Source organism: Aphis gossypii, chromosome 1 (genome assembly GCF_020184175.1).
Source record: "Aphis gossypii isolate Hap1 chromosome 1, ASM2018417v2, whole genome shotgun sequence".
In the NCBI taxonomy this organism is placed as follows: domain Eukaryota; kingdom Metazoa; phylum Arthropoda; class Insecta; order Hemiptera; family Aphididae; genus Aphis; species Aphis gossypii.
Window position 1 is genome coordinate 22,194,727 of NC_065530.1, and position 25,144 is coordinate 22,219,870.

General features: G+C 26.7%; 4 protein-coding genes across 6 annotated transcripts; 2 read left to right on the forward strand and 2 right to left on the reverse strand.

Moving 5' to 3' along the window:
* Positions 1–628: 628 nt before the first annotated feature.
* LOC126555903 (nose resistant to fluoxetine protein 6-like) lies at positions 629–9,234 on the forward strand. Its single transcript, XM_050210887.1, is given in 14 exon segments — positions 629–760; positions 996–1,305; positions 1,307–1,520; positions 2,060–2,289; positions 2,863–3,080; positions 3,246–3,331; positions 3,421–3,605; positions 3,677–3,837; positions 4,775–4,943; positions 5,032–5,225; positions 5,706–6,037; positions 6,158–6,285; positions 7,085–7,202; positions 8,899–9,234. Coding segments are annotated over 13 exon segments (2,202 nt in total). The 5' UTR covers positions 629–760; positions 996–1,242; the 3' UTR covers positions 9,003–9,234.
* Positions 9,235–9,741: 507 nt separating this feature from the next.
* LOC114126626 (small integral membrane protein 20) lies at positions 9,742–11,050 on the reverse strand. The gene is made up of 3 exons (XM_027990620.2): positions 10,644–11,050; positions 10,010–10,075; positions 9,742–9,948 (listed from the first exon to the last, which is right to left on the reverse strand). The coding sequence occupies exons 1-3, from the start codon at positions 10,756–10,758 to the stop codon at positions 9,902–9,904; spliced, it is 228 nt and encodes a 75-aa protein (XP_027846421.1). The 5' UTR covers positions 10,759–11,050; the 3' UTR covers positions 9,742–9,901.
* A 688-nt stretch (positions 11,051–11,738) lies between these two features.
* Positions 11,739–14,106, reverse strand: LOC114126635 (snRNA-activating protein complex subunit 3). Of its 3 annotated transcripts, none has more exons than XM_050210888.1 (3): positions 13,926–14,106; positions 13,011–13,653; positions 11,739–12,449 (listed from the first exon to the last, which is right to left on the reverse strand). In XM_050210888.1, the coding sequence occupies exons 2-3, from the start codon at positions 13,618–13,620 to the stop codon at positions 11,941–11,943; spliced, it is 1,119 nt and encodes a 372-aa protein (XP_050066845.1). In that variant the 5' UTR covers positions 13,621–13,653; positions 13,926–14,106; the 3' UTR covers positions 11,739–11,940. The 3 variants fall into 3 exon arrangements, with proteins under 3 accessions (XP_050066845.1, XP_027846435.2, XP_050066846.1); XM_027990634.2 differs by having other exon boundaries at positions 13,840–14,106; XM_050210889.1 differs by having other exon boundaries at positions 13,956–14,095.
* A 3,463-nt stretch (positions 14,107–17,569) lies between these two features.
* Positions 17,570–23,237, forward strand: LOC114126625 (mpv17-like protein). The gene is made up of 4 exons (XM_050201992.1): positions 17,570–18,153; positions 18,228–18,491; positions 20,616–20,747; positions 21,809–23,237. Exons 2-4 carry the CDS (start codon positions 18,240–18,242, stop codon positions 21,977–21,979), a joined length of 555 nt encoding a protein of 184 aa, XP_050057949.1. The 5' UTR covers positions 17,570–18,153; positions 18,228–18,239; the 3' UTR covers positions 21,980–23,237.
* Positions 23,238–25,144: the final 1,907 nt, after the last annotated feature.

Sequence of the window (25,144 nt, forward strand, 5' to 3'; positions counted from 1 at the left end):
TATTATTATGTTATCGAAGAAAGTTAATTTTTAATTTTTAAATTATATTTTATACGTTGGTCAATATTTATGATAATATAATTACCTATTAATTGATGAACTAAATTTATAATTTACACTCATGTGTTAAATAATAGTTTATAAATAATCTCAATCACGTATCTTTACCATTATCTGTATTCTGTGTTCTATTACATAGAAATCAAATGTCAACTAGGTAATAACAAGTAGAACAATTTATGGTTAATAATATACGGTAAAAAAAACAAAACAAAGAAGACAATATAATTTATTAAGATTGAGTGACAGTCATTTTATTTCTAAATTCTAATCGCAATATATCGTAAATATTAATATAATATGTTTATATTACAAAACTATAACAGATGTTTATATCTGATGACTGATTTAAAATCAATAATTACAACACATTTAAGAATTGTACCTGACTGGGTAAACTTATATTTAATTAAAAGCTAATTGCGCTTACACGTATGTCGTATTTGCTATATTTATTTTCAAACATTTAAAAATTGAGTTAAGTTCTTATACATATTATGCTTCAAATTGAAAAATTTGAAACAATTTTATCTATACAAATATTATAAGGCTGAACCAATTATACAAATATAAATGTATTGAAAGTTTTGACGCGTACTTCACAATATAATATGATAGATATGTATTTTATATTCACTCAATATAATTTCATATTTATTTTGTAAATTTATCTATTATGCACACGGTGAAAATCGAACAAGTATGTAAAATTTTTATTTTTCATGGTAAAAATAATTTAAATTGTAACTGCCAATATACTCTTGCAGTAATTTCTCCAGTGGAAGGATTCTTTATTATATGAACTTTATCTTTTTTTATTCATTAGGTATATTATATATAGGTATCTTATTAATTTATTGTTATTATGCATTATTATTGTTAATAAAAAAAAAAACTATATTATAATGAGTATTAATATTTGATGCAATGTTTAGGGAACTGAAAATGATTTGGTAATCAACTAGGACAAATGGTAGAAGTAGATGGAATATGGACATTTACGATTTCAACAGTTCCGTCCGTCTTGCGAACATTTAATACAATATCTATAATAGTTTCGATATGGGCTTATGTTGTAATTCGAACAGAAAACTTCCGACAATTAATTCGCGCCTGCATAGCGGACGTTTATTATAACGGTGTGTTCATATATTATTATATGGTCAATAGGCAATACGATCAATGTCAAGTGCGCAGACTTTTGTTCGGGATCGATATTTATCACAGTGCATTTCGTACGGATCGCGAGTGTTTAAACATGAAGTCGATGACAATCTTAGTGTTCGTTATTATAGCTATCGTGTCCGGTGAAACGGAATTATACCAGTCACAACGATGGGTTACAAAAATATTATACGAGACACTCGAAAGTTATGTCCCGGACGGCGGGCCGACGTGTAGACGGGATGGACAAGCGTACAGCGAAGGATTGAAGGATCTCAGGCTATGGGCAACCCAAAGTGAGTTCGCAGCAATAAACAGTAGATTAGGTTTTTACATTCGTTAAGGACTTAAATGATAATATTATTATAGATATTTTACCTTTTTGTAATTTTGATAATTTTATGATATGCTTTATTTTAATAGTTAAATATTAATATTTTATAAGAATAATCCAAAATTCTTCAAGATGAATTATGCTTTATTATTATTATTATTATTATTATTATTATAGACCAATAAAAAGCCAGTATACTATTACTCAACAATATTATTAATTATGACTATTGTAATAATTACCGATAATATTAGTGTGATTCAGTTTATATCTCATGCTCAATATTGTAAAATACTGCCAATTGAAATGTATAATTTCAACTAATCCCTAACTCAGAAAACTGAATACCGATGTTAAAAAGTGCAAATTAGAATATAAACTGGCCAAAGGGAGGTATTTATATGTTGCAATAAATGTATTTGTGAAAATAAAATAACATGATTGACATTCAAGAAACATTTAAGTACATTTAAAAAGGAATATTTTTTTTATTTATTTTAGTGTATGATGCTTCAGCAAAGTTTCCAACAGGTATATTATCAGGGAAATCAACGGATTTCGGTGATTATGATGAATGCTTGGAAACCAACACAACTAATTTAGACTTTAAGCCTCAGTACTGTATTGTAAACATACGTTTCTCACCATCTGTTAAGCTATATCCAAATTACTACAAAACTACATCACTTAATATTATAAACTCATCTATATCTGCATGGGAAGCAGTAAAGGTAATAAATTACAAACCGATCCGATTACTGATATTATAGATATTATAGTAGGTAGTGTATATGTTCTGATGTTCTGTTAAATGATCTCCTCTTCATAAGTTTCATGTCGTTGCGTTATTAATATTCTTGAATCTATGCAATATGTTATACTTATTGTTTATTTATGTAGGTACAACAAGTCGTAATATATATTAAAGATAATAGGTATCTAATATTTATATTATACATATACTTATATACTTATATCATCATAATCATTATCGATGGATACAATTATTCATCATAATATTACATTTATATATATATATTCTTACACAAAATCAGGGGCGGCGTGCCTCGAAATTTTTTCGAGGGGGGGGGGGGTTTGAACACCCCCCCAGGCACGCCCCTGCACAAAATAATCAATGATATTTTAATGAAAAAATTGATTTTATTTTAAATCAGAAACCTCAAAAATATAGAATTGTTGGAGTAATGATTATACACCGCCTTAAACAATTTTGTCAAGTTAATAATTCGGTATAACCGATGTAGGTACCTAATATTAATATATTTATACACATGAACACACAGCTAAATCCTAATCCGGCAAAGGTTCAGCGTAATGAAATCAACACTGCGATTTGTATTCCATCCTCGTGCACTCATTCAGATCTACAGTCCACGTTGTCTCCAAAAATTGTTTCTGCGTTTAATAGACATGAAATCAACACTACCGTTACTGTGGACTCACTATACTGCACCACGCAACACGATAAACCACCTAAAACATTAGGATTTGTAATTTTCTGGTAATGTGCAATTATATTAAGTTAATCAAAATAAATACATGCAATAAAGTATAAATCATTTATTAATTAGAATTTACCTATCTAAATTGTATTGTATTATTTTAATACAAATCGTATGTTCGTAGTGTATTTAAAAATAATTGATTTTAATAATTATTTGTTCAGGTGTTTCATATTAATAATTTTTGTATTAATAATTATTGGATCACTACACGATTCATATCCAAAGGAAGATACTGAATCTAAATACAGTAAGCGTTTGTGCGATATTAATTGTTAATAAAAATTGTACAATTATTTTTATCACTAGGTATTATTTTAAATATTATGTTTTTTTTAGAACCTTTCATTGTTGCATTTTCAATTCAATCAAGCCTGAAAAAGTTGTTTTACAATAACACTAAGACTGTGGAATTTACTGGCTGTAATTTTCTTAAAATAATAGCTTGTCTGATCGTTTTATTAGGACACCGGTTGATGTACATTAGTGCACAGCCAGTTTATAATACTAACAAAATTGAAGAGGTAAATTGTACAGATTTACCTATTCAAATTATTAATTTTTTTTTTTTTGATTTTGATTTTGATTTTTTTAGACTTTCGAAATTATGATTTATGGAATAGTACATAACGGACCATTGGTAGTAGATATTTTTTTCACCATTTGTGGATTCCTAACTTTTATTAATATGTACAATGAATTAGTTAAGACGAAACGATTTAACATGCCACTTATTTTATTTTGGAGATGGTGCAGGTAACAATACATTTTAATACTATTTTTTTTTTTTTACCTATCTTGTATAAACATAGATAAGCCTTATAATTCTTTAAATATGCATCAGATTTAGGTGTCTAACTTTTTTTCTTGAGAATAAAAATATTTATTATATAAAGACCTAGTTAGTAGTTTGTATATTATATTATTATAGCATAGAATATAGTCTGAGGCAGTATCGGATTCAAGGGCCAAGGGGCTTGTCCCCCTAGACAGTATTATTTTAAGTTGTAATAATATGAGTACTTAGACCAATTATTGTATTACAATAATCAATAATGTAGATATTTTATTGCAATCTTATCTGTATAGCCAGTTACAACATGCAAGTGTGAACGATCATTTTCTAGGTTGAAATTTAAAAACATACTGAAATACAATGGGGGAAAATAATTTAAATATTAATATTACATATTTAAATTAAGTATAGTAAAACAACTTTCATTATTTTTTTTATAATTCAAAAACATGTTATTCGTAGATACTTGAAACTTTTATTTAGGTATATAATCATACACAAAATAACAATTAAAATGCTATGTTTTGAGCTAAAATTAATTCTATCTCCTTTAAAAGCAATACCTACCAAAAATCATAATATGAAATAAAGATACCTACTATTAGTGATATAGATTATAGACTGATTATTAGCTATTACCGCTCAGAATAAATTGTTGTTCAACTGTTTTGTGTACGTCGAAGTATCATTTATTCAAATTTATCCACTTGATCATTAGTTTTTATATTTCTATTAATTTTGTAATATTTAGTTTTTAATCATTTATTCCTTTATAACTAAATTTAATAGCTGTGTGCCATCTGCATTTATATTTTATACCACGATTATTTTTTTAAATAAATTAAAACATATGTTTTAAAATACAATTTAATAAAATAACTAACAAAACTGTTACAGACTGATCCCTCTTTACGGTTTGATGATCGCATTTTATTCGTTCGTGTTGGTACATCTCTCGGACGGTCCTTTATGGAAGCATATGGCTGTTAAAGAATCTGAAAATTGTCAAAAAAATTGGTGGACCAACTTACTGTTTGTAAACAATTACGTCAATGCCGATCAACCGGTAAGCGCAAAAATATTTTATTCTTTCGTAGAATTTACGATACCTACTGAGCAATTATTTTATAATTAAAACGATTTCACGTCAACAGTGTATGATTCAATCTTGGTATATGGCGTGCGACTTGCATCTGTGCGCACTTGGCATACTAATTGTCTACTTTGTTTGGAAATATCCGAAGTGCGAAAGAACTGTACTGATGAGTGTTATAGTCATATCGTGTTTCATTTCTGCGTATGTTGTGTACGAACATAAATTTTACCCGACGTTTTTTGGTTTCATTTCGTAAGTGCATAATATTACGCTATACAGTATAAGAGTATGGTACTTTGGTACATAACATGTACGATATCACACACAGACACAATACCTATAATACATTCTGTGTAGTCGTACGCATCATAGTAATACAATATACTAAAATTATAAGCGGGTATAAACTATAGACATTAAGTTTATAGGCTGATCTGAGGTGCATATTTAAGAAAATCAAATTTCATGTCAAAAATAAAATAAACAAAAAATTTTTGTTACAGTATACGATATAATAAGTATCAAATACATTTTATTATTAAAAATTAACTGTTATATGAATTAAGGAGGTGTGTTAACATTATAAATGTGTTTCAATTTATGTACTTAGAAGTTAGATTCTTTTGGTAAAGATAATAGTAATCTACAATGCATCAACTTTTGAACCACGTTTATAGTATTATATTTTTTTTACCCTCCAAAACCCTGTAACAAGTTCATTTCTGATCGCAGGAACTTAAAATATCCACCGAGCCACGAAGTCTTCACGCTGCTGTACATACCCACGCACACGAGAGCAACGCCTTATTTCGTAGGAATGTTCGCCGGTCACGTTTATCGAATCACGAAAATCCGAAAACCCGACTTTCGGTTCCCTTATCCGACACTGTTTCTGTTGGCGATCATCTGTGGCTGTATATTATGGATGATGTCCATATTCTACTTTTTTGTACACGAATACAGCGTATGGGCAAGCGTCTTGTACGCACTCGTGTTTCGTCTGATCTACTCGGCTGTGATTTCGGCATTTATTGTCGTTTCCGCTGTAAACACTTGTTTCACAGGTATTACCATCCGGCCGTATATTAATACTGATGACTTAAAAATTATAGATTCGACAATCCAAAATTTTTTTTATATATATATCGCTATCATCATACTATAATAAACTGTCATAAATATAGGACCTTGGTCATTGATACTCGCACCATTGGGTAGACTCACGTACGGAGTGTATTTGGGAGGGTTGTCAATGCAATTGTATCACGTGGCTTCTGCACGCACTCAAATATACTTCAATCAATTAATACTTGTAAGTAATATAATTATTAATTACTCTACAATCGTATCGTATAAACTTATAATATAATAAATTATAATTAATAAATGTATATAGTAGGTATATGTATACTGTATAGATTAATTCACCAGTCATGTTCACTTAGCAATTAGCGCCATATATAGGTAGATTTGCTACCAGAAAACATTGCATCAATGTTGAAATAGTTAGGTATTAAAATTAAACCTACCGTAATTAGTTTTTGCATTTATTATATTATTAACATTCAATAATTATAATAGTATATATTTTTTACTTGTTATTAACTTTTGAATAAATACCACCTTATATAGTAAAACAGTATGAATAAGTTCATAGTATAATAATAGGTAGCTGATAATAGTTTAAAATTAATGGAAAAATTCATAATATACCCATGTAAAAGTTATTAATTCCACAAATTGTAATTTTTTTTTTTAATAGCAAAATAACTAACATACCAAGTAATTCTTCGTTTGAATATGTAATTTTATCTAAATTTGAACTTATGCTTATACATATATTTTTTTAGATTTCTAAATTGGTGTATGAACTATTTATATGACTATACCTATATGAGAAACCTTAAATTAAACTTTCAAATCTTATTAATAAAAATTAAATATTTTATAATTTGTTAATTACATACAAAATATGCGGGTGAACATGCTTGTTGAATGAAATCCTAGCTGTATGTATATAGTTATTCCTCAAAAATCCAGTTTCAAGATATAGCCTTAATTTTTTCTTGACGTCTTGAACATTAATGAAAATTAAACATTTTTCTTAATAGTCATGGATTGTAATCGGTGATTCAATTTATGGATTTGTCATTGCATTCATCTTGTACTTGTTAATTGAAAGTCCATTTGAAAATCTACTGAAACTATTAATCCACAAAATAAATGGAGGTAATTAAAAAACGCTTATCAATTATTATAATATAAGTTTAGATTTTATTATAGAAATAGTTAAGTTTTCGAAAATGAACTATTTATATTATATAGCTAACTACCTTTATAACATATAGTTATATAATATACAATGCATGCCATTTTAGCCATTTTAAAATTTTAAATTCAATTTCAGAAGTATATTTTTTTTAACAGGTACCTGGTACCTACCTACATTGTAAGCGGTAGATACATATCGAAATTATGATTTTAATTAATATTTATTACTTTATTACTTATTACTTATTAGTTATTAGGTTAAACTTGCTTACAAAGTATTAAGTATTCATTATTCGTCATTTTTAATTATTAGTTATTATTTTTCTCCATGTATGATACTTATGTACCTGTCTAATTTATACTAAAAATTTACATTTAATTGTATAAATTTATATTTAGGACTCAGCCACTTTAGGTGGTACACATAAGCTATAATTAATATATATTTTTCTACATTAAAAAGATTCTATTCCCATATTCGTTATCTCGTCTTACAAACATACAATACCTATAGCAAATTTGTAAAACCTAAGTAGAACAGATTTTGAATTATTACTTGTTACCTATATATATAGCTTTAATAGTAGAGAGAATCAACCTATTTATTTAACTTACAAGTAAGGATATTATTTGTTATTTCTTGCTGAGTTTTCATGATATTTTAATTTTTAAATGAGTTATGTGGTAATTAAAATACCTATTAATGATTATATTATGTTTAAAAATGAATCAAATTGTGAAAAACTTACGAAATTTAACAGATAATATTCTATCCAGTGTTTCTCAACCTTTTTAGTGTTGCGATTCCCAAAATAGGTCTAAAATATTGTTAATCACCTCGCGACCCCCTATGTAGGTATTATTAGTAAGTACAAATTTAAACAATAAAAATATCATATCATTAACCAATTAACCAAAGGAAATATACCTACCATTTATTAGTATCATGTATTAATAAAAAGTTACCTATTTATTTTGTAAATTATCGTTTTATTATTTTTGACCTACGTGGCTACATGACCCCTAGTTAAGGTGATCGCAACCCCCCAGGTTGAGAAACACCGTTCTATATTTTAAGTTTGATAGTATAATAATTCACTATAACATTAAAACAACAATACAAACTTGGTTTTACTAAACGAATTTACTACATATTGTACATTGTAAGACGTAGGTATGGAAACAAAACATTCTGCCATCGCAATGCAGGCATAGCATCCTCTTAAAATGGCTAAGTATAATTATAATATAGGTAATATGTCATATAGGCAGTATATGCTCATTATTAGTTAGGTATTCAGGTATTCTAATCATCAAATTATTGAAATGTCAGTTTGACTAAGTACCTCGTTGCTCATAACGCGAAATCGCCAATACAAATAGATTAACTACGTGGGCGTAGACACGAGGGAGATATGGGAGGATGGATCCCCCCATGACTTTTTTTATATATTATACTTTTACATTGTACCTACTGATGATAAAAAATTTTTTTTTACGAAAATCAGCTTGTTTTTAAGGTAGGTATATTATATCCCGCTCCCTACAATGATAATTGCTGCATACGCCATTGTTGAATTATATTAGAATATGTATAATAAATGATTACATTAATAATCCGATTAAAGAATAATAATTTAAATTCTTATTCTAGGAAAATCGAAAACTGAAGAAAGAATATCGAAAGCTGTTGAAATGTTACCACATACAATAGAAAGATATACCAAATCACCAGAATCTGAAGTTGTAAATAATTAAAATTAAAACACACAATGTTCCTTTATACTTTATAGACTGTAATACCTATTGTATTATTATTATTTTTTTTTTGTTTCCTACTTTTAGAGTCCAAAGAGTATCATAATATGACAAATGTAAATTACAAAATTGTTTAAAATATATAGCAGTATAAATTTTAAATGTAAATAATTGTTAAAAAAAAAGGTAATGATTACTAGATCTCCAATATAATTAAAGATTTTGCTTAAAATTTGATTATTGAATATTGATATTTTGTATAATATTCGTGTAAATTTTAATTAAGACTAATAATAATACATAATTGTAGGAGCTGTCACTTGAAAATAATAAGCTAGAAAAAAGTTATGAATTTTATGATCATGAAGATTAAAGATTAAAGAAAGATCATTGATCTTTATAGTTATGATATATCACCTAAAAAGTAAAAATCTGAGTGTAAAAATAAAATTGTATGATAAAAATAGTTTGTAATTTTTAATGTGCATTGTTTATTATTTGACACTTTGACAGCATTAGTAAAATATATAAAATGCATATCTACATCTAATGTAGATTAAGTTATGATAAAGAAGTACTTTACAATTTAACTCAATGATGTAAGTATTGTACTTTTCTTTTTTTACAATATAACTGTTGCACTTTAGAGGGTATAGTACAATTTTATTATAAAATGTAATTGGTAATTTTTTTTCTTGAAATATCACCAATTATGCTATTTAGGTACACTATACAATAATAAAATAATATACACATTTATTATATTATTTATATCATCTACAGTTAAACATCTATTCATCAACACATGATCATTTGTTTTTATCCGTCAGATAAAAATACATCCGCATTTTAATACATTTTCAACTAAAAAAAAATTGTTGTTCTGTTCTAATATAGTGTTAGTCATTATTCTTTCGTTCAAATGGATCAGTCCATTTATTCATATCTAAAACATAACATATTAAATAAGGTAACCATTTTATAAACTAATAAAAGAAATAACTTACTCCCAGCAACTTCAGGCCGTAATCTAGATTGATCTAATTGTGCACGATTCTCCTCTTGAGACTTTTCTATAAAATATTATAAAATAAGACAAGTTATTTGAAAAAAGTCAAATGAGATTCCTAGATATTCTTATTTTTTAAGACATTCTTCATAATATTGTACTCACTTTAACATAAAATAAAAATTTGTTAAAATTTAAATGCAATAAGTGGATAAAAAAAAAAAAAAACTAAAAATAACTTAATTTTATAATAATGCTAAGATAATATGGAAAAACTATTTAACAATAAAGCATTAAGAAATTGCAAAATATTGTGTAATTTTTTAACACATTTTATACTTAGATTAATTTGGAAATAGCAATCATAAATAATTTTAAACCTAAAACTGTAAGAACATTAATTCTACTTTCACATAATTATTTAAATATTCAATATGCTATAAACTAATAATATCAAAAAAATGTATTAACCTTCACTTAATAATTTTTAGTATATAATTGTACAGTGTACACAATACGTTGAGTTTAATATTATTTGGCTGACAAAAAAATCACTAAACTTACTACTTAATATATATTCATTAACTAATAATACTGGTTAAACAAAATTACATATTACAAATTAAACTTACTATAATCTTCAATGTGCGTCATTGGATAAATAATGATTGGGTAAGTTGCTAATCCTATACCACCAACAAAAGCTGATAGGAATGCAACATACTTCCATCCTTTTAGACGAGACATTTAAATTTAAAGAAGATAAATTAAGTTAAATTAATATGTTAATTTTTAATAAAAAGAAACTAAAATAATAAATAATAACTTAAGCATTAGGTAATTGAACAGAATATTTAATATTTGAATAGTTAATACTATCAATTAATCTATTCTGTGATACTATCACATACTTGCATTTTATTATCAATTTAATTTTTATCACACACACTAAACACATATATATATAAAATATATTTATACAAAGAAGTTAAGCTTAAATTAGAAGACAGAAGTATTTAATATATTAAACAAAAGAAAAAATTTCTTAGTTTCACCACATTCACAGGCTCAAAGTGATCCAAATTTCTTGATCCACTGCATTTTTAATTCTTGCATATTTCTAAGTTCCCATAATTCGTCTTTTACTCTGCTCTTCCAATGTTGACATATTATTATATAGTTTTCCCATTGTTCTTTTTTTTTTTCACTTGTTATTGAGGTCTTAAGGAGTAACTACCTATTTTACAAACCATAGTACCTATATGCTCTAAGAACTAAATCATTCCGTATATTGATTGGCTCTAACCTTTTTGATCTTGGAAAATATTGTAGGTTGGGTGCATTGTACAACTGGGTTTAAGACGTTAAAGTCTATGTTCTTTCTCACCTTGTATATTATATCAGTTTTGAAGTTTTTACATAGGTATTAGGTACATATATTTTTCTAAGGATTATTCTCTCAAATGTCATCAGTTTATTTTTATCGCCCTTTTTTTACATCAATATATTATAACTTTTGTGTAAGTAGGCCATGTATTGAACTATTGAAGTGAAGCTTTTACATAATTTCTTGGAAAGAGTTTCAGAAAGTATATTTAAACTTTATATTACAGCCAAGATTTAAGAAATTGGCTTAAGTCAAACTCCTCTGTTGTCTTGATATAATTTGCATGTAAAAAGACAAAATTGTTATTAGTACTAATACACAAAAAATAAATAGTACCATGTATAAAATATATTTACAGTAATTTATTAGATAAAAATTATTAAAATACAAAATAAAAGTCTTGGGTTTATAATTTTAAGATTAAGTATTTTAACTTAGAGATATTTAACAACTAAATAATAAGAAATATAATTTTTCATAAAAAAATTATCATTTGGATTATTATTTGTAAGTTAATTATTAACACTTAATATGTTATTGAGTTATTTTCTCCATTTTATACATCTAAAAGCTTTAAAATTTGATACTTTATCATCTAAATGATCATAGTTATATGATTTAAAACAAGGTTCACACATGTGATTTACAGTTACTGGAGTTCTTTCGTCATGATTCAGCATAACAACACTTGCTACATTTTTAGAGCAAAATATACAGTTCTTTAATAATTCTTTTGCTACACTGATGACTCTTGGATAACCGGATTGACCAAGACAATCATTAGATTTAGCAAAGCTGATTTCATTAAAAATAAATAGATGTTCACAACGTCCTAAATGTTGATAAACATAAGGTTGGCCAATGCATATTTCTAAGTCTAGAAGTTTAGTATCCATTGATAATATATTCGTAATAGGTCTACCATTATCACAAGCCCATTTTTTCATTGTTTGTGCATACATTTGTGTACTTCTATCAGGTAGCGTGTCGACATATAAATTATTATTGATGTAAAACAACCCATGCTTCAAATCTGAGTTCACTATGTATTCTAAAAACAAAAATGTATAAATAAATTTATTATGTTTTTAATTCTATAAAAAAATTTTCAAATCATTAAATTTATGGATAGATATAGTTTATTTTAATTACATTAATGACTGGTAAGTACATAATTTTTTCATTGTTTTTTTCTAGCATCCAAAAAGTTTGATGTACCTAATGCTTTAATATATTCAAATTTTATTTTAAATAGTATTTTGAAGAAGTTATTTATCATTTGTTAACCACTTAAAATTAATATATCTATAAAAAAATTCAGTGGACCATAGTTATTTAAAATACCTTATACCTAGGTATGACAAGTTTCTAAATAGTAGTATACATACCACTTATCCCAACCAACCCAAGATTCATTTATTTTAACTCCCTTTTTATAACTAATTATAAACAAATTATCGAGTCTCTCTTGTACATGGTAGCTTAGAAACTAATTTTCACCAATTTTAAACCCGAGCTATCTACAATCAATTGCCACAATTGAACTATAGAATTGGTGCTACTGTAAAAACTCTTGAAAAATCTTTATATAGAAATAACAATTTTTATTTACCTAATGGTTTATGTGGATTTTTGCTTATATCGCCACTGATTTCACTTTCTTCATTTTCACATTTAAATCCTTGTTTCAAATCCTGAAGAGTTTGTTCATCATAAAATTGAATGGTTTTTTTACAACGTGGAAGAATAGCTTCATCAGGAAATTGATGTTTCGTCCAATGAAATGGATAATAAATTGAAATTGTAATTAATAAAGTTTCACCAGGTATAATATAACCTCTTGGAGTAAAACTAGGAAGTGGAGTATATAATTTTGTTTTTTTTATCTGATAGAAATCACTTTTCATAATTTTAAGTGATTGAAGATTATTACTAGTAGTGTCGTAGATGGGGAAAACATAACGAGCACATAATGCATCTGGTGAATCAAACACTTCTTGAAAATTATATTTCTGTAATTCTGTTTCCCACTTGTTTATATCATCTGGTAAATGCGTTAAATCTGCATTTGGATTAATTGATTTTAATTTTTCAAATACTGTACGATCATTGATCTTTGACATTTTGATTTGATCAACTTTATATGCATTCTCAGTCTTAAATTGTCTTATGTTAATGGGTTTAGAAATACAACAACCAAGAACTGAATTACTGAACTCCATTAAAACTGATTGATGACGTCCTACTCGTTTACTCTGTAAAAATAAAGTACAAAGATCTTCATTATCACAAATGAATAAAATAACAATACTTAAAATATTAACATTAATATAAGAGTTATGGGCTTATAGCTAATTCTAAACCATAGTAAACAGCATAGTTCATATTTTATAACTAAAAATAATTTGTTGGTCTACTCAATTATTATTTAAAAACATTACCTTAACTTGAATTCAATAGACTTAAATTAAGATTAGGTTACTTATGGATTTATACTTCACATTACTCTAAGAATATAATTATATACCTAAACAAACTACTAGATATTAATATGTACTTTGTAGGTAATCGATTCCTTTTTTTCAAATAACAAAAATAAACTTTTAATACACGGTCTTAGAAGATATATTAATTATATCTTATATAAATTATAATTAAGGTATCTTCTAAGACCGTGTTTTAATACATATTACATAATTCTCAAACAGAATTATATCACTGTTTACAATAGTACTAATGATAATGATATCATTCTAGGTTAGATATATCTTATCTATTTCAGTGAATCACGGTTAATTTTTCCAATCATGGCTAAATATATTATACAAATATGAAATAACTGATGAAATTTTCAAGTATCTTTAGTATCTACGACTTTTTTTTTTTAATAATAACAAATATTTAAAATTGTTATCGTTACGCAATTTTGTAATAATTTACAATTCAAACGCACTTGACATTTTCCTATAATGATTTATGTGTGTTTTTCGAGTTTTCTCTATAGCTACTTGAAGGAAAACTTAGTGTTGAATTTTTTAACCTTAGATATAAAAACAAAAAATTTTATGATTTTTCAATTACTAAATTACTTGCAAATTTTCGCGATTTTGATATATTTCGTGAACAATTTGAATTATAAACGCTAATAAAAAAAATTGTGACCAACGATTTTTGATTTTTTTTTTAACTACAATAAGAAAAACTCATTAGGAACCTTGTATTAAATGTTCATATTTTTTTTGACACCCAACATTTTTTTATCAACACTTCAAAAAGATTTTAAGTTAAATGCAAGATTATAATATATAAGTTGTTGTTCTTTTGGATATATTTTTTTTTTAACAATTTTTTTTTTTTTTTTTGATATAAAAGAATATTTAAAATGCATATTTATGATTTTTTTCATAAGCGTTTAAAGTTCAAATGTTGAAAAATTGATCAAAATTATGGACATTTTAAAATTATTTTGTAAATTTGTAATTAAAAATTTAGAAAAAAAATCATGTTTTACAGTTACACTTTGAATTTTTATTGGTTTTCAAAATACATTTGTCTGTAGGTTCTCTGTAGTGACACACGTTTCTCTTCATGTTTTTAATACCGGTTAGATTAAAGTAACTAGTAAGTTCAATACCTGTTTTGAATAACGGTAAAACCGATATTGATATTATAATCAGAAAAAAAATACTCATATTCAAAATAAAAATTTAGAAAAAAATGTTTATGGTTATAATTTCTGATTATAATAGCCAAATTAATGGTTATATTATTATTGCCTATTAGTAGTATAATCACTGAATTAGGTAATTAACTGTATTTATTTTTATTTAAATATTGACGCAATGAAAATTATTTAAAATAACATTTAATATTTTTATAAATTTAAAATTTTGTAAAATATTATATAATTAAGTGTTTTTTATGTCTACGTCGTAACTAGTAACTACATTGTTTTAAAAAATATAAATGTACCTATTGCCTATTGGCTATTACCTAACTATAAACAGGGGTGGCCAGCGAGAAGAGACTCGCGAGCCACCAAATGTATTAAAATAAATATGGAAGAGCAAAAATGTAAAAAAAAAAGGTCATATTATTATATAATACATAAATTAATATTAAAAAATTTTTTTTTTAAAAATGTTTCGATAATATGCGAGCCACATAAGTCTATGTAGCGAGCCGCGGTTTGGACACTCCTGCTGTATAATAAATAAAAAGTCCTTTTTTAAAGGCGATTGTACTCCTTTTACTGTTTAAAATTTGTCCGCATTATTTTATAAATTTATTATAAGTATACTATAATATTATTATGATTAATTTATGATCAAAATCAAATCGACGGCAATCGGAGTATCGGACAATAATTGCAATCACTGTCTGAACTGAATCACGGTTTAAAGAATCACGTTTTGATAACGTGTCGTGTGTGTGTTAATGTATTATAGGCATTGACCTTGTTCTCGGTAGATTAGTAGTTGGTAATGAATGTATTAAACAATGAAAAGAAAATGAACAATAATCTGTTGTAGTATAGGTAGCAAATCCATAGGGGCACGGGATAATAATTTTGTTTAAATTTTTAATTAAACTGCTATCTTTTTCTATCTGCTCCCACTAACACTACTAAATTACTTTCAACTAATGTCCATAATATACATTTTTTGCTCGATATTTTTAGTTTTAGTCAGTAAATATACAACTTATTAGGAACCTCGAATTACATTTCCAAGTATATTAATTATTCAGCTATAATTTTTATCGGCATTTACAGAAAACAAAAATCGAAAATTTGAAACGTCTATACTGTATATCAGAGATGGGCAACTGGCAGCCCGCGAGCATTTTTAATTTGGCCCGTCCTACATTTCCAAATTACATCATACAATTTTATCGTCTATCATCCTATAATCTATATGACTAAATTATGTATAGTCTATCTTGTCAATATATAATAAATGTTATCTGGCATTGTTCAAATGTCATTATATAGTATATATAATATATATACACATGTATGTATAACTTTTAACCATAGCTGTTTGTACATTAGCATCGCGCTGTTGCTGAAAATTTATGATTTTCGTGTTTTTGAAGTAAGTACTTAAAAATGTCCGCAAAAAAGTAAAATTGATGATGGAAAATAGAAATTTTAACTGCATCTCATGGTAAAATGACTACCTATTTATTTATTATTAATAAAATAAATGCTAATTAAAATGTAGGTATATTTTGAATGACCTTTTTTTTTTGCTTTCTACGCCCGCTAGATTTTAATTTTCTAAAAGTTGACCCTTTAGTAACTTAAAGTTGCCCATCCCTGTTCTATATAAATAGCTTAGAAAAAGTCAAATATTATGAAATTTAAATTATGTATAGAAAAGGTTAACATAAACAATTGGTAAAATTTTTAAGTATCCAAAGTTGTTATTCTTTACATAAAAACAATTAAATCAATTATGTATTTATGTCAACAATTTTACAATTTTACAAGATAATTAGGGATTTTTGTGCATTTTGTATTCAACCAAACCAAAACTAATGTGGCCTAGAGATAAACATTTTTCTCAGACTAATTTCAGACAGTTTTCTTAACTAATGACAGATATTATTTTTAATAATTGTATACACAAAAATATATGCTCATGTAGGTATTATAGGTAATGATTAACATTTAACAATCAAACTACCAAACCTTTTAAAATTTATAAAACCTACTCTATTATTATAGTCTTTAATATTGATTCTACATAAAAGGGGTTACATTTTTTTATGAGAAGTGAGGATCCAGACTGTCAAAAACGGTCGTCCGTCATAATATCTATATTTTAGTTAGGTTAGTATATTCACGTCTACTATTTAATAATACCACAGAATAGAATGATACGTAGAAAACAATATAAAATAACGATGATTGACGGCCGACTAATAAACCTCCCGAGTGGCTAGGTCCTAGGTAATAAGAACAACGACATTTTTCTTTTTTTTTCACATTGTCATACACGAGTAATCTTTACTATCTCAGTAGTCAGTTGTATAGTATTGTACTATAGTTATATAGTCATGTTATCACGGAACGAGTTAGAATTATTATTATGATTTATTATGAATGGATCTAATCAACGGTCGTTGTTCGATAACGGCTCATCACGCGGCCGGCCGGCCGCCAATATCACCCGCCAGTCAGCCGGCGGCGACCTTGTTCGCGGTCCCGCGTTCCGGCGCTCAGCGGGCCAATCCTCGCTCGGCGCGATCAGTAACTCGCCGTCTCGCTCCTCTGTGGTTTCGGGGCTCAACGACCGCCGAGCGCAGTCGGCAGACAACACTACGACGACGTCAAAAATTAATCGACGGTAGTCGTTGTTGACTCGTCGTCGTCGGCGGTTTTGCGACTCGTTTCCGGGTCGTTTTTCGCGTTCGCGACAATATAGGTTATCGATTTGGCGTTCGCCCACGCGCACTCTTATGCCCACCGCCGCTCGGTCGGTTCGGTTCGTAACTGTTAATTCGTTCTCCGCGACCGCGTAATCTCGATCGTATTTTTTTTCCTGATCCCCGTTTCCTGACTATTACCCGTGATCCCGCACAGGAAGTAGGTACCTATTATTTTAATTAATTATTTACGATCCCGTCAATCGAGATATTAACGCGGTCCGCGGTCCCGACGAGTGCCCGAAGACCGTTATTTTATCGCCGAGTGATAAGTTCTTTCGTTACACTCGAATTGTACTCGCCTATTCTACCGTCGGTTTTCCGTAAGTACCCATGTCAATTCTAATATTTGATGCTTACTGACGGCTGATCGTATCGTGATTGATTTTGTGTTTAGTCATTCGTTATTATGTGGTCGAAAATATTTAAAGCCAGTAAACATGGACTTGTCCGCGGTGTGGCCATATACTCGATCACCTGGCCGGTGAGCAGCTTGATACAACAGACTTTAGATCCGTCTGGCAACAAAACCATTGATTTACAACGAGCAGCAAAGTTTAGTATGTATGGTGGACTCTTTGTAGCACCCACTTTGTATGCGTGGATGAGATTTGCCAGTTACGTTTGGCCTTCAATGACAATCACTAGTCATATAACTAAGGTCAGTATATCTGTGTTTAATAGTTAGGTATTAATTATAATAATTAATATGTAATCTTAATTGATAAGATTGACTCGCATTAACATAATTATTTTAAAAGTAACTTAATATAAATATTACCTATGTTTAATTTTGGCATAATATCCAATAACAAATAATATGATGTATGACAATATCTCAGTAGTCTGTTTCTAAATTTAAATAATGTAATTATAAAATTTAACAAGTTTATAAGTTCCCATTACTACTTATTATAAATTACATAATTTAATTGTAGGTTTATCTTAGTCTTATTTTAAATTATAAATTAATTTTACTTAAAAAATCATTACTCATCATTTTAATTAAATATATTTTTTATAAATTACAGATAATTGAGATACTAAATAATATAATTTGATTATTAACAGTTTTACTTTTAAATAGATATTCAGAGTTTTATTTAAAGTGGTTTTCTTAAATATATTTACTGTCTTAGATTTAAAACATTATAGTCGAATGCCCGATTGGATGTATATTTTAAATTTAATTATATATTCTCAGTTTATAGCTACATATCCTCATTAAATTATTATAGAATAATGACTAGGTATTAGTAAAATTTTATCATAAAATGAAACACATAACTATTATATTACTAGGTGCAAGAATTTATATTTTAAATTATAGCTAAATAATCATGTACAATTTAAGCTTATTTATCAAAAAATAAATAAATGTTATCATTACCTGTTAAAATATTTATGAATACCTACAGGAAATGATAATTTATGGTTTCAACTATTTCAGCATAATATATTTTACAATTTCTGATTATATATTTTATAAACAGTGTACAATAATAAATCTATAGTATTCTAATTATGAAAAAAAAAAAAAACATTAAGTAGGTACATTCTTTATTATGGGTACCTATACAATGCAATGTGGTTATCTATATTATACTTTATCCATGGGAAGTATTTTATTGTAATATGAAATTTATTATGATACTTTACCTATAACTTCATTTAAAAATGGTTATGGTGATTATCAAGTTAGTATAATGATTACATTTTTTTGGTTTTAAATTGAATTTGATTTCAAAAACTTTTAAGCAATATTGTAGGAACTTATCTTTAGTTTTATTATATTTTAAAAATTCTAACAAGTTTAAATGATATAATTTTATAATCTCTAATACTATCAAAATTATTAAATTGGTTTGATTGTATTCATATTGGTACAATGATAGAGAGGTAGCTGGTAATTTAATTATTTTATGCCTGAAACATTAAAATCCATTAGTTAGAAAGAATTTATTTAAAATCTATTGTTAAAATTTGTTTCAATATACTACTATACTAAAGTCTAAAACATCAACTAAAACCATAAACTTATGTAAGTGTCAGTAATTTTTTTATCAGCTAATTAATTACATCATATCATGATATAATATCATGGTAATTAATACCTACTAAAAATAAGAAGCCTTAAACAACTTGTTTTCTTTATGAACTGTCAGGATAGGATTACTTAAATATAACAGGTAAAAGCAATTTAATATTTATACTATACTTTTTTATCATTATAAGAAAAAAAGAAAAATAAGATTAGACAATAAATATTTAATTTCATGAAAATGTTATCTTGATATTATGTTCATAGCAATTTCAATTTTGAAGTACCTAAAGCAATTTAATTTCTATCAGAAAAATAAGAAATAGCTATAATGTATGTTACACATATTTATATTTTTTATAACTATATTCAGCATAAAAATTGTGATTGTGCCGTTTGTGGTGGTAGACCATAGGTATAGTATTTATTAGGTACAAAATACTAGGCAGTTAAAAGATAAGTCAATTTTTTTCCTATGAGTTATTAAATTTGAATAAAAATACTTGATTAATACTACCGATTATAAATTTTTACTTTAATTATTCTATTACTTGGTTCAGTTTTAAAAATTATAACTGAATGATATAAATGTCTAGGTTAACTAAAAATTATTTAAATTTGGAAATTATTATTATTTTCAATGAAGATTATAATACGTTTTAAGACAATAACTTCTTTTCATAATGCTATAATAATATGTATGTTAGTTATATTATAATTTAATTGTTATTTTTAATTTTACAGGCAGTTGTTGAACAATTTTCATATGGTCCATTTGCAATGGCTAGTTTTTTTTTTTTCATGACACTTTTGGATGGAGGTACAATAGAAGATGCTAAAATGGAAGTTAAAGAAAAATTTTTCTCTACCTGGAAGGTATACAATTTTTTTTTTTTATAAATTGTAAGCGGACACCACATGTGTTGTTTTTCATTTAACAAACATTTACATAGAATATTAGTTTACCAATTTTGTGTTTTTAACCAACATTAGGTTAAAAGACTTATTATACAATTTAAAGGTAAGAGTATAATCTAGGGAATTACCTTGGTTTTTAATGTTATGGAAATTTGGGTACTTATAGGTTATCGCAACTACCTTCCTTTATACAACATAATTTAAAAATATATCAACCATTGTTAACAAAATGTGGACATCGTTTTTTAACCCTGTGACCTACATTAGGTGTTGTTGCATAGCAAATCGAGGGATGATTTTGTTTTGAATGTCCAAGTGAGTGGCAACGCTGGTCTTTAATTCCCTTTGAAAATGTATTTGAAAATTTTATTGATCCAAGGTTACAGTTATTTAGTTAGGTAGTTATGATAACCGATAAGTACCGACATTTGAAACCAATTGATTAGCACTTTAAAACCTTAATATTTTATGTTGCTTTAACATTTTAAAATTAAAACATTAAATCTTATAAGTTGCCTTAGATATTATTTTTACCTTTAAGTTTGATAATTCAATTTTTTATCTAAGCTAACTATATAAAACTGATTCTAGTGATGGCAAATTTGTTATGTTGTATATTTATACTGTTTATTATTATAAAATGAGAATAACACATGTGGGTTTGGTATTCTCTAAATATACATTTTCAGAAGAAGTCTTTAAACATAATTCATTTAGTATTGCTGTTGTAAAGCTTCTCCCTTTATTTTATATGATTTTAAATTTTAAGATAAAACCATTGACCTAATTATTTTATTAATTAATGGCAGTTTAAATCTTAATAATATTTAATAAATATTTTAAACATTTATGGTAAAAGTTTGTGTATATATATTAATTATTAATGTCATTAATTAGTATAATAGTTAAAATTTTAAGTATTAAATAGTTTTAAATGCTATAGACAATTAAATTGTCAAACGTGAATAGTATTGTTAGTCACTAATATTAATCAATTCACTTTTTTTTTCCCTGTTTAGATAGCTGTAATGGTTTGGCCAGTATTACAAACAATAAATTATTGTGTAATTCCTCCAAGAAATCGTTTGATATTTGTCAGTTTTGCTGGATTGATATGGACCACATTTTTAGCTTACATTAAGTATGAAAAGAATAGACCTATACCGATAGCTGATAAAAAAACTGATTGATAATTTGTGATTTGTATTTATTTGACTGTTATGTAACTATTTTTTTGATATTCTTTGTTATTATTGATTGTTATTGTTATTAGCTCTTTAAATTATTGTTGCCAAATATTATACCTGCTTAAATATAATTTATGTCTTGACTTTGATTAGTGGTGTATTTACAAGATAGAGGTAATGTCATACATTCCACAGAATCAATAATAATTTATATGTAAGTATTTTTAAATATCTGATATTTATATTTTGGCCAACTTGAACCATTTCGTTATAACTAATTCCTTTACCTTTACTTTACCTTCAAGAAACATTGTAAATACACCATATAAATAATATGATATTTTAAACAACTTGTGACATTTGTATTTTGAAAAGTTGCAATACATTTAATATGTTGGAAAATTCTTACTTTTGTTATTTGACAACACTAGTCAAAAAAATTGTTATTTAGTAAATTAAATAATTTATATAAATACAATAATTTATTGAATGTTATATTATTATGTTTAATTGAGGGTTTTCAGTAAATGGTATGACGTTAAAATTTCAAAATGTTTATAATCCATCTTATATGAAAAATGTTCTTAATTGTTTGAATTTAAATTGTTTTTGTATTACCATTATTGTACTGATAGAAATGTATATTGGTGAAATTTTATTAATTTTAATTTTACGTACTGTATTTATTTATGTGTATTATGTATTATATATAATTGTTTATATTTTCCAATTACATGGTCAGTATATCTGATAAACCTAAATAATATTACCATTCCATTATAATTAAATTGTTCGTAACAATAATAGATTAATAAATACAAATGTATACTAATGTTAATATTATATATTTTATTTTGATGATTTGATAGCCATGTTTAATGGAAAAAGGGATATTTATGATTGGCTAATCAGTTTTTGTAAAAATAAAAGTCTTAATAAAAATATAATATAATGACTTTAGCCTATAATGAGTGATTAAATATATATATATAATATATATACATAATATGTGTATATATTTTTAAAATTTTTAGTGTTGTATACTAAGATTGCATATTATTATATAATGTTTTTATATTACTGTAATGTGGATAAGTTAATAATTTTAATTAATGTTATTTTTATAATACGGTTAATACAAGGGAGAAATACCAATTACTAACTAATATTACAAGAAACGTGATCCATAGTTAAAAGCTGATTTACCTCTACTATTTTTATAAATATTAAGTTTGGGTAATAAATATATTATTTATTGATACGTTTTCAATTTAATTATTTTATTTGATATAATATTTAAATGGTTACAAGGCATAAACAAATAAAAACAGAATTTAATAAATTTTGTTTTTTAAATGTATTTGTTACACTAAGGTAGGTAATAACTAATGTTACAGTATTTTCATTACAGTATAGTTTTCAGACCAGTTAAAAAAGTTCTTTTGCCATTTTTATTTTTTTTTCATGAGATGAGTTATTTTGAAATGTTTATATTCTATTATTTATTCTAAGTACTTCTTCTTCTTCTTTGGCTTTTTACAGGCCTTTTAGGTCCATTGCCGCAACAACATACTGTCTCCATTCTTCTCTGTTTTGTGCCGTTTCTTCAGCATTCCTTACTCCCAACATCTTTAGGTCTTCTTTTATTCTATCAGCCCATCTCTGTCTAGGACGTCCTCTGGGCCTCTTTGCGTTTGGTTTCCATGCGGTTATTTGTCCGATTAGTCCTTTTGATCTCCATACATGCCCAGCCCATCCTATTCGTGCGCTTTTCAAGATCCCAGTAATATTGGGTTCGTTATATAATTCCTCTAAATTTTTATTGCTACGTATTTCATATTCACCTTCATTGTTTTTGTTTGGGCCAAATATCTTTCTCAATATCTTTCTCTCAAATACTTCTAACTTTTTTTCATCTGACTTTGTCGTCGCCCAAGTACTGCTTGCATACAAAGCTATTGGTCTGACTAGAACTTTATATAATGTTACTTTGGATTTCCTTGATAATAGTTTTGATTTGAACAATGGTAATAGTCCATAGTAGCACCTGTTTGCTGCAATGAGCCGTCTTTTCACTTCTTCGTGGCTATTAGCATCCTCATTAATATCTGCACCTAAGTATTTAAAAATTCCTACCCTTTCAAATGTGTACTCATTTACTTTCAAGGAATCCGATCTGTGGTTTTGTCTAGATACTATCATGTATTTTGTCTTTGTCTCATTAATTTTCAGGCCAATTTTTTTCCCCTCCTTCAGCAATATATCTGTTGTGTACTTTAGGTCGTCAACTGTTTCGGCTAATAGTACTATATCATCCGCGTAAGCGACTGCCGTTAGATGTCGATTGTCTTTTATTTCTATGCCCTTAGCTTGGGATATATAACTGTCCTCATAACTGATTCTAGGGCGATGTTGAACAGTGCAGGTGATAAAGCGTCACCTTGTCTAAGGCCAGTCGTTACCTGAAACTCCTCTGATAATTCTCCTCCAAAACTAATTTTACTTTTTGAATTATATGTACACGATTTTTTTAATCTGGTTAACTTGGCTGGTATTCCTAACGATTCCATGACTTCCCATAGTTTGTCTCTGTTGATTGAGTCATACGCTGCTTTGAAGTCAACAAATAGCAAATATGTGTCTTTATTGTATTCGTGACTCTTTTCAACAACTTGTTTTACGATGTGTATTTGATCTGTTGTTGATTTTCCTAGCATAAAACCAGCTTGGTATTCTAAGTACTTAACAAAAATATTTAAGTTTTTGAAGTTTTATGTAAATGATAAAGATTTTGGCTTAACAATATCCTATACGAAATGATAGACACCCTTCGACTTCTTGGGGGTCTTACACCCTCGTTTTGGTAACTCCCCGGATGACCCGGTTTTGCCATGTCTTGAGTCAGCCCTGAATGTATACTCATAATATGTTTTAATAATGTAATAGATTATTTGGTATAATATAGGTAATCAATAGGAATTATTCACTTCATTAATGAAATGGATTTCTATATGTATTTTATTTAATGTTTCAATGAAACAATTTTTTTTTTCATTTTTACATAATATACTATGGATAATACCAATGTATATTTACAGTTTAATTATGTATCATAATAAAATTGGTTAAGTTATAACAAATTGAAGATATATAAATATAAAATTAACA

What these genes read in the sequence shown, in the direction of transcription:
- LOC114126626 (XM_027990620.2), bottom strand. Translation starts at nt 10,758, where the DNA reads ATGTCTCGTCTAAAAGGATGGAAGTATGTTGCATTCCTATCAGCTTTT. An exon ending in GACGCACATTGAAGATTATA is followed by an intron (nt 10,076 to 10,643) that starts GTAAGTTTAATT and finishes AATATTTTATAG; the next exon opens with AAAAGTCTCAAGAGGAGAAT. An exon ending in ACGGCCTGAAGTTGCTGGGA is followed by an intron (nt 9,949 to 10,009) that starts GTAAGTTATTTC and finishes GTTATGTTTTAG; the next exon opens with ATATGAATAAATGGACTGAT.
- LOC114126635 (XM_050210888.1), bottom strand. Translation starts at nt 13,620, where the DNA reads ATGGAGTTCAGTAATTCAGTTCTTGGTTGTTGTATTTCTAAACCCATT. An exon ending in AAATCCACATAAACCATTAG is followed by an intron (nt 12,450 to 13,010) that starts GTAAATAAAAAT and finishes TTTTGTTTTTAG; the next exon opens with AATACATAGTGAACTCAGAT.
- LOC114126625 (XM_050201992.1), top strand. Translation starts at nt 18,240, where the DNA reads ATGTGGTCGAAAATATTTAAAGCCAGTAAACATGGACTTGTCCGCGGT. An exon ending in TCACTAGTCATATAACTAAG is followed by an intron (nt 18,492 to 20,615) that starts GTCAGTATATCT and finishes TTAATTTTACAG; the next exon opens with GCAGTTGTTGAACAATTTTC. An exon ending in AATTTTTCTCTACCTGGAAG is followed by an intron (nt 20,748 to 21,808) that starts GTATACAATTTT and finishes TTCCCTGTTTAG; the next exon opens with ATAGCTGTAATGGTTTGGCC.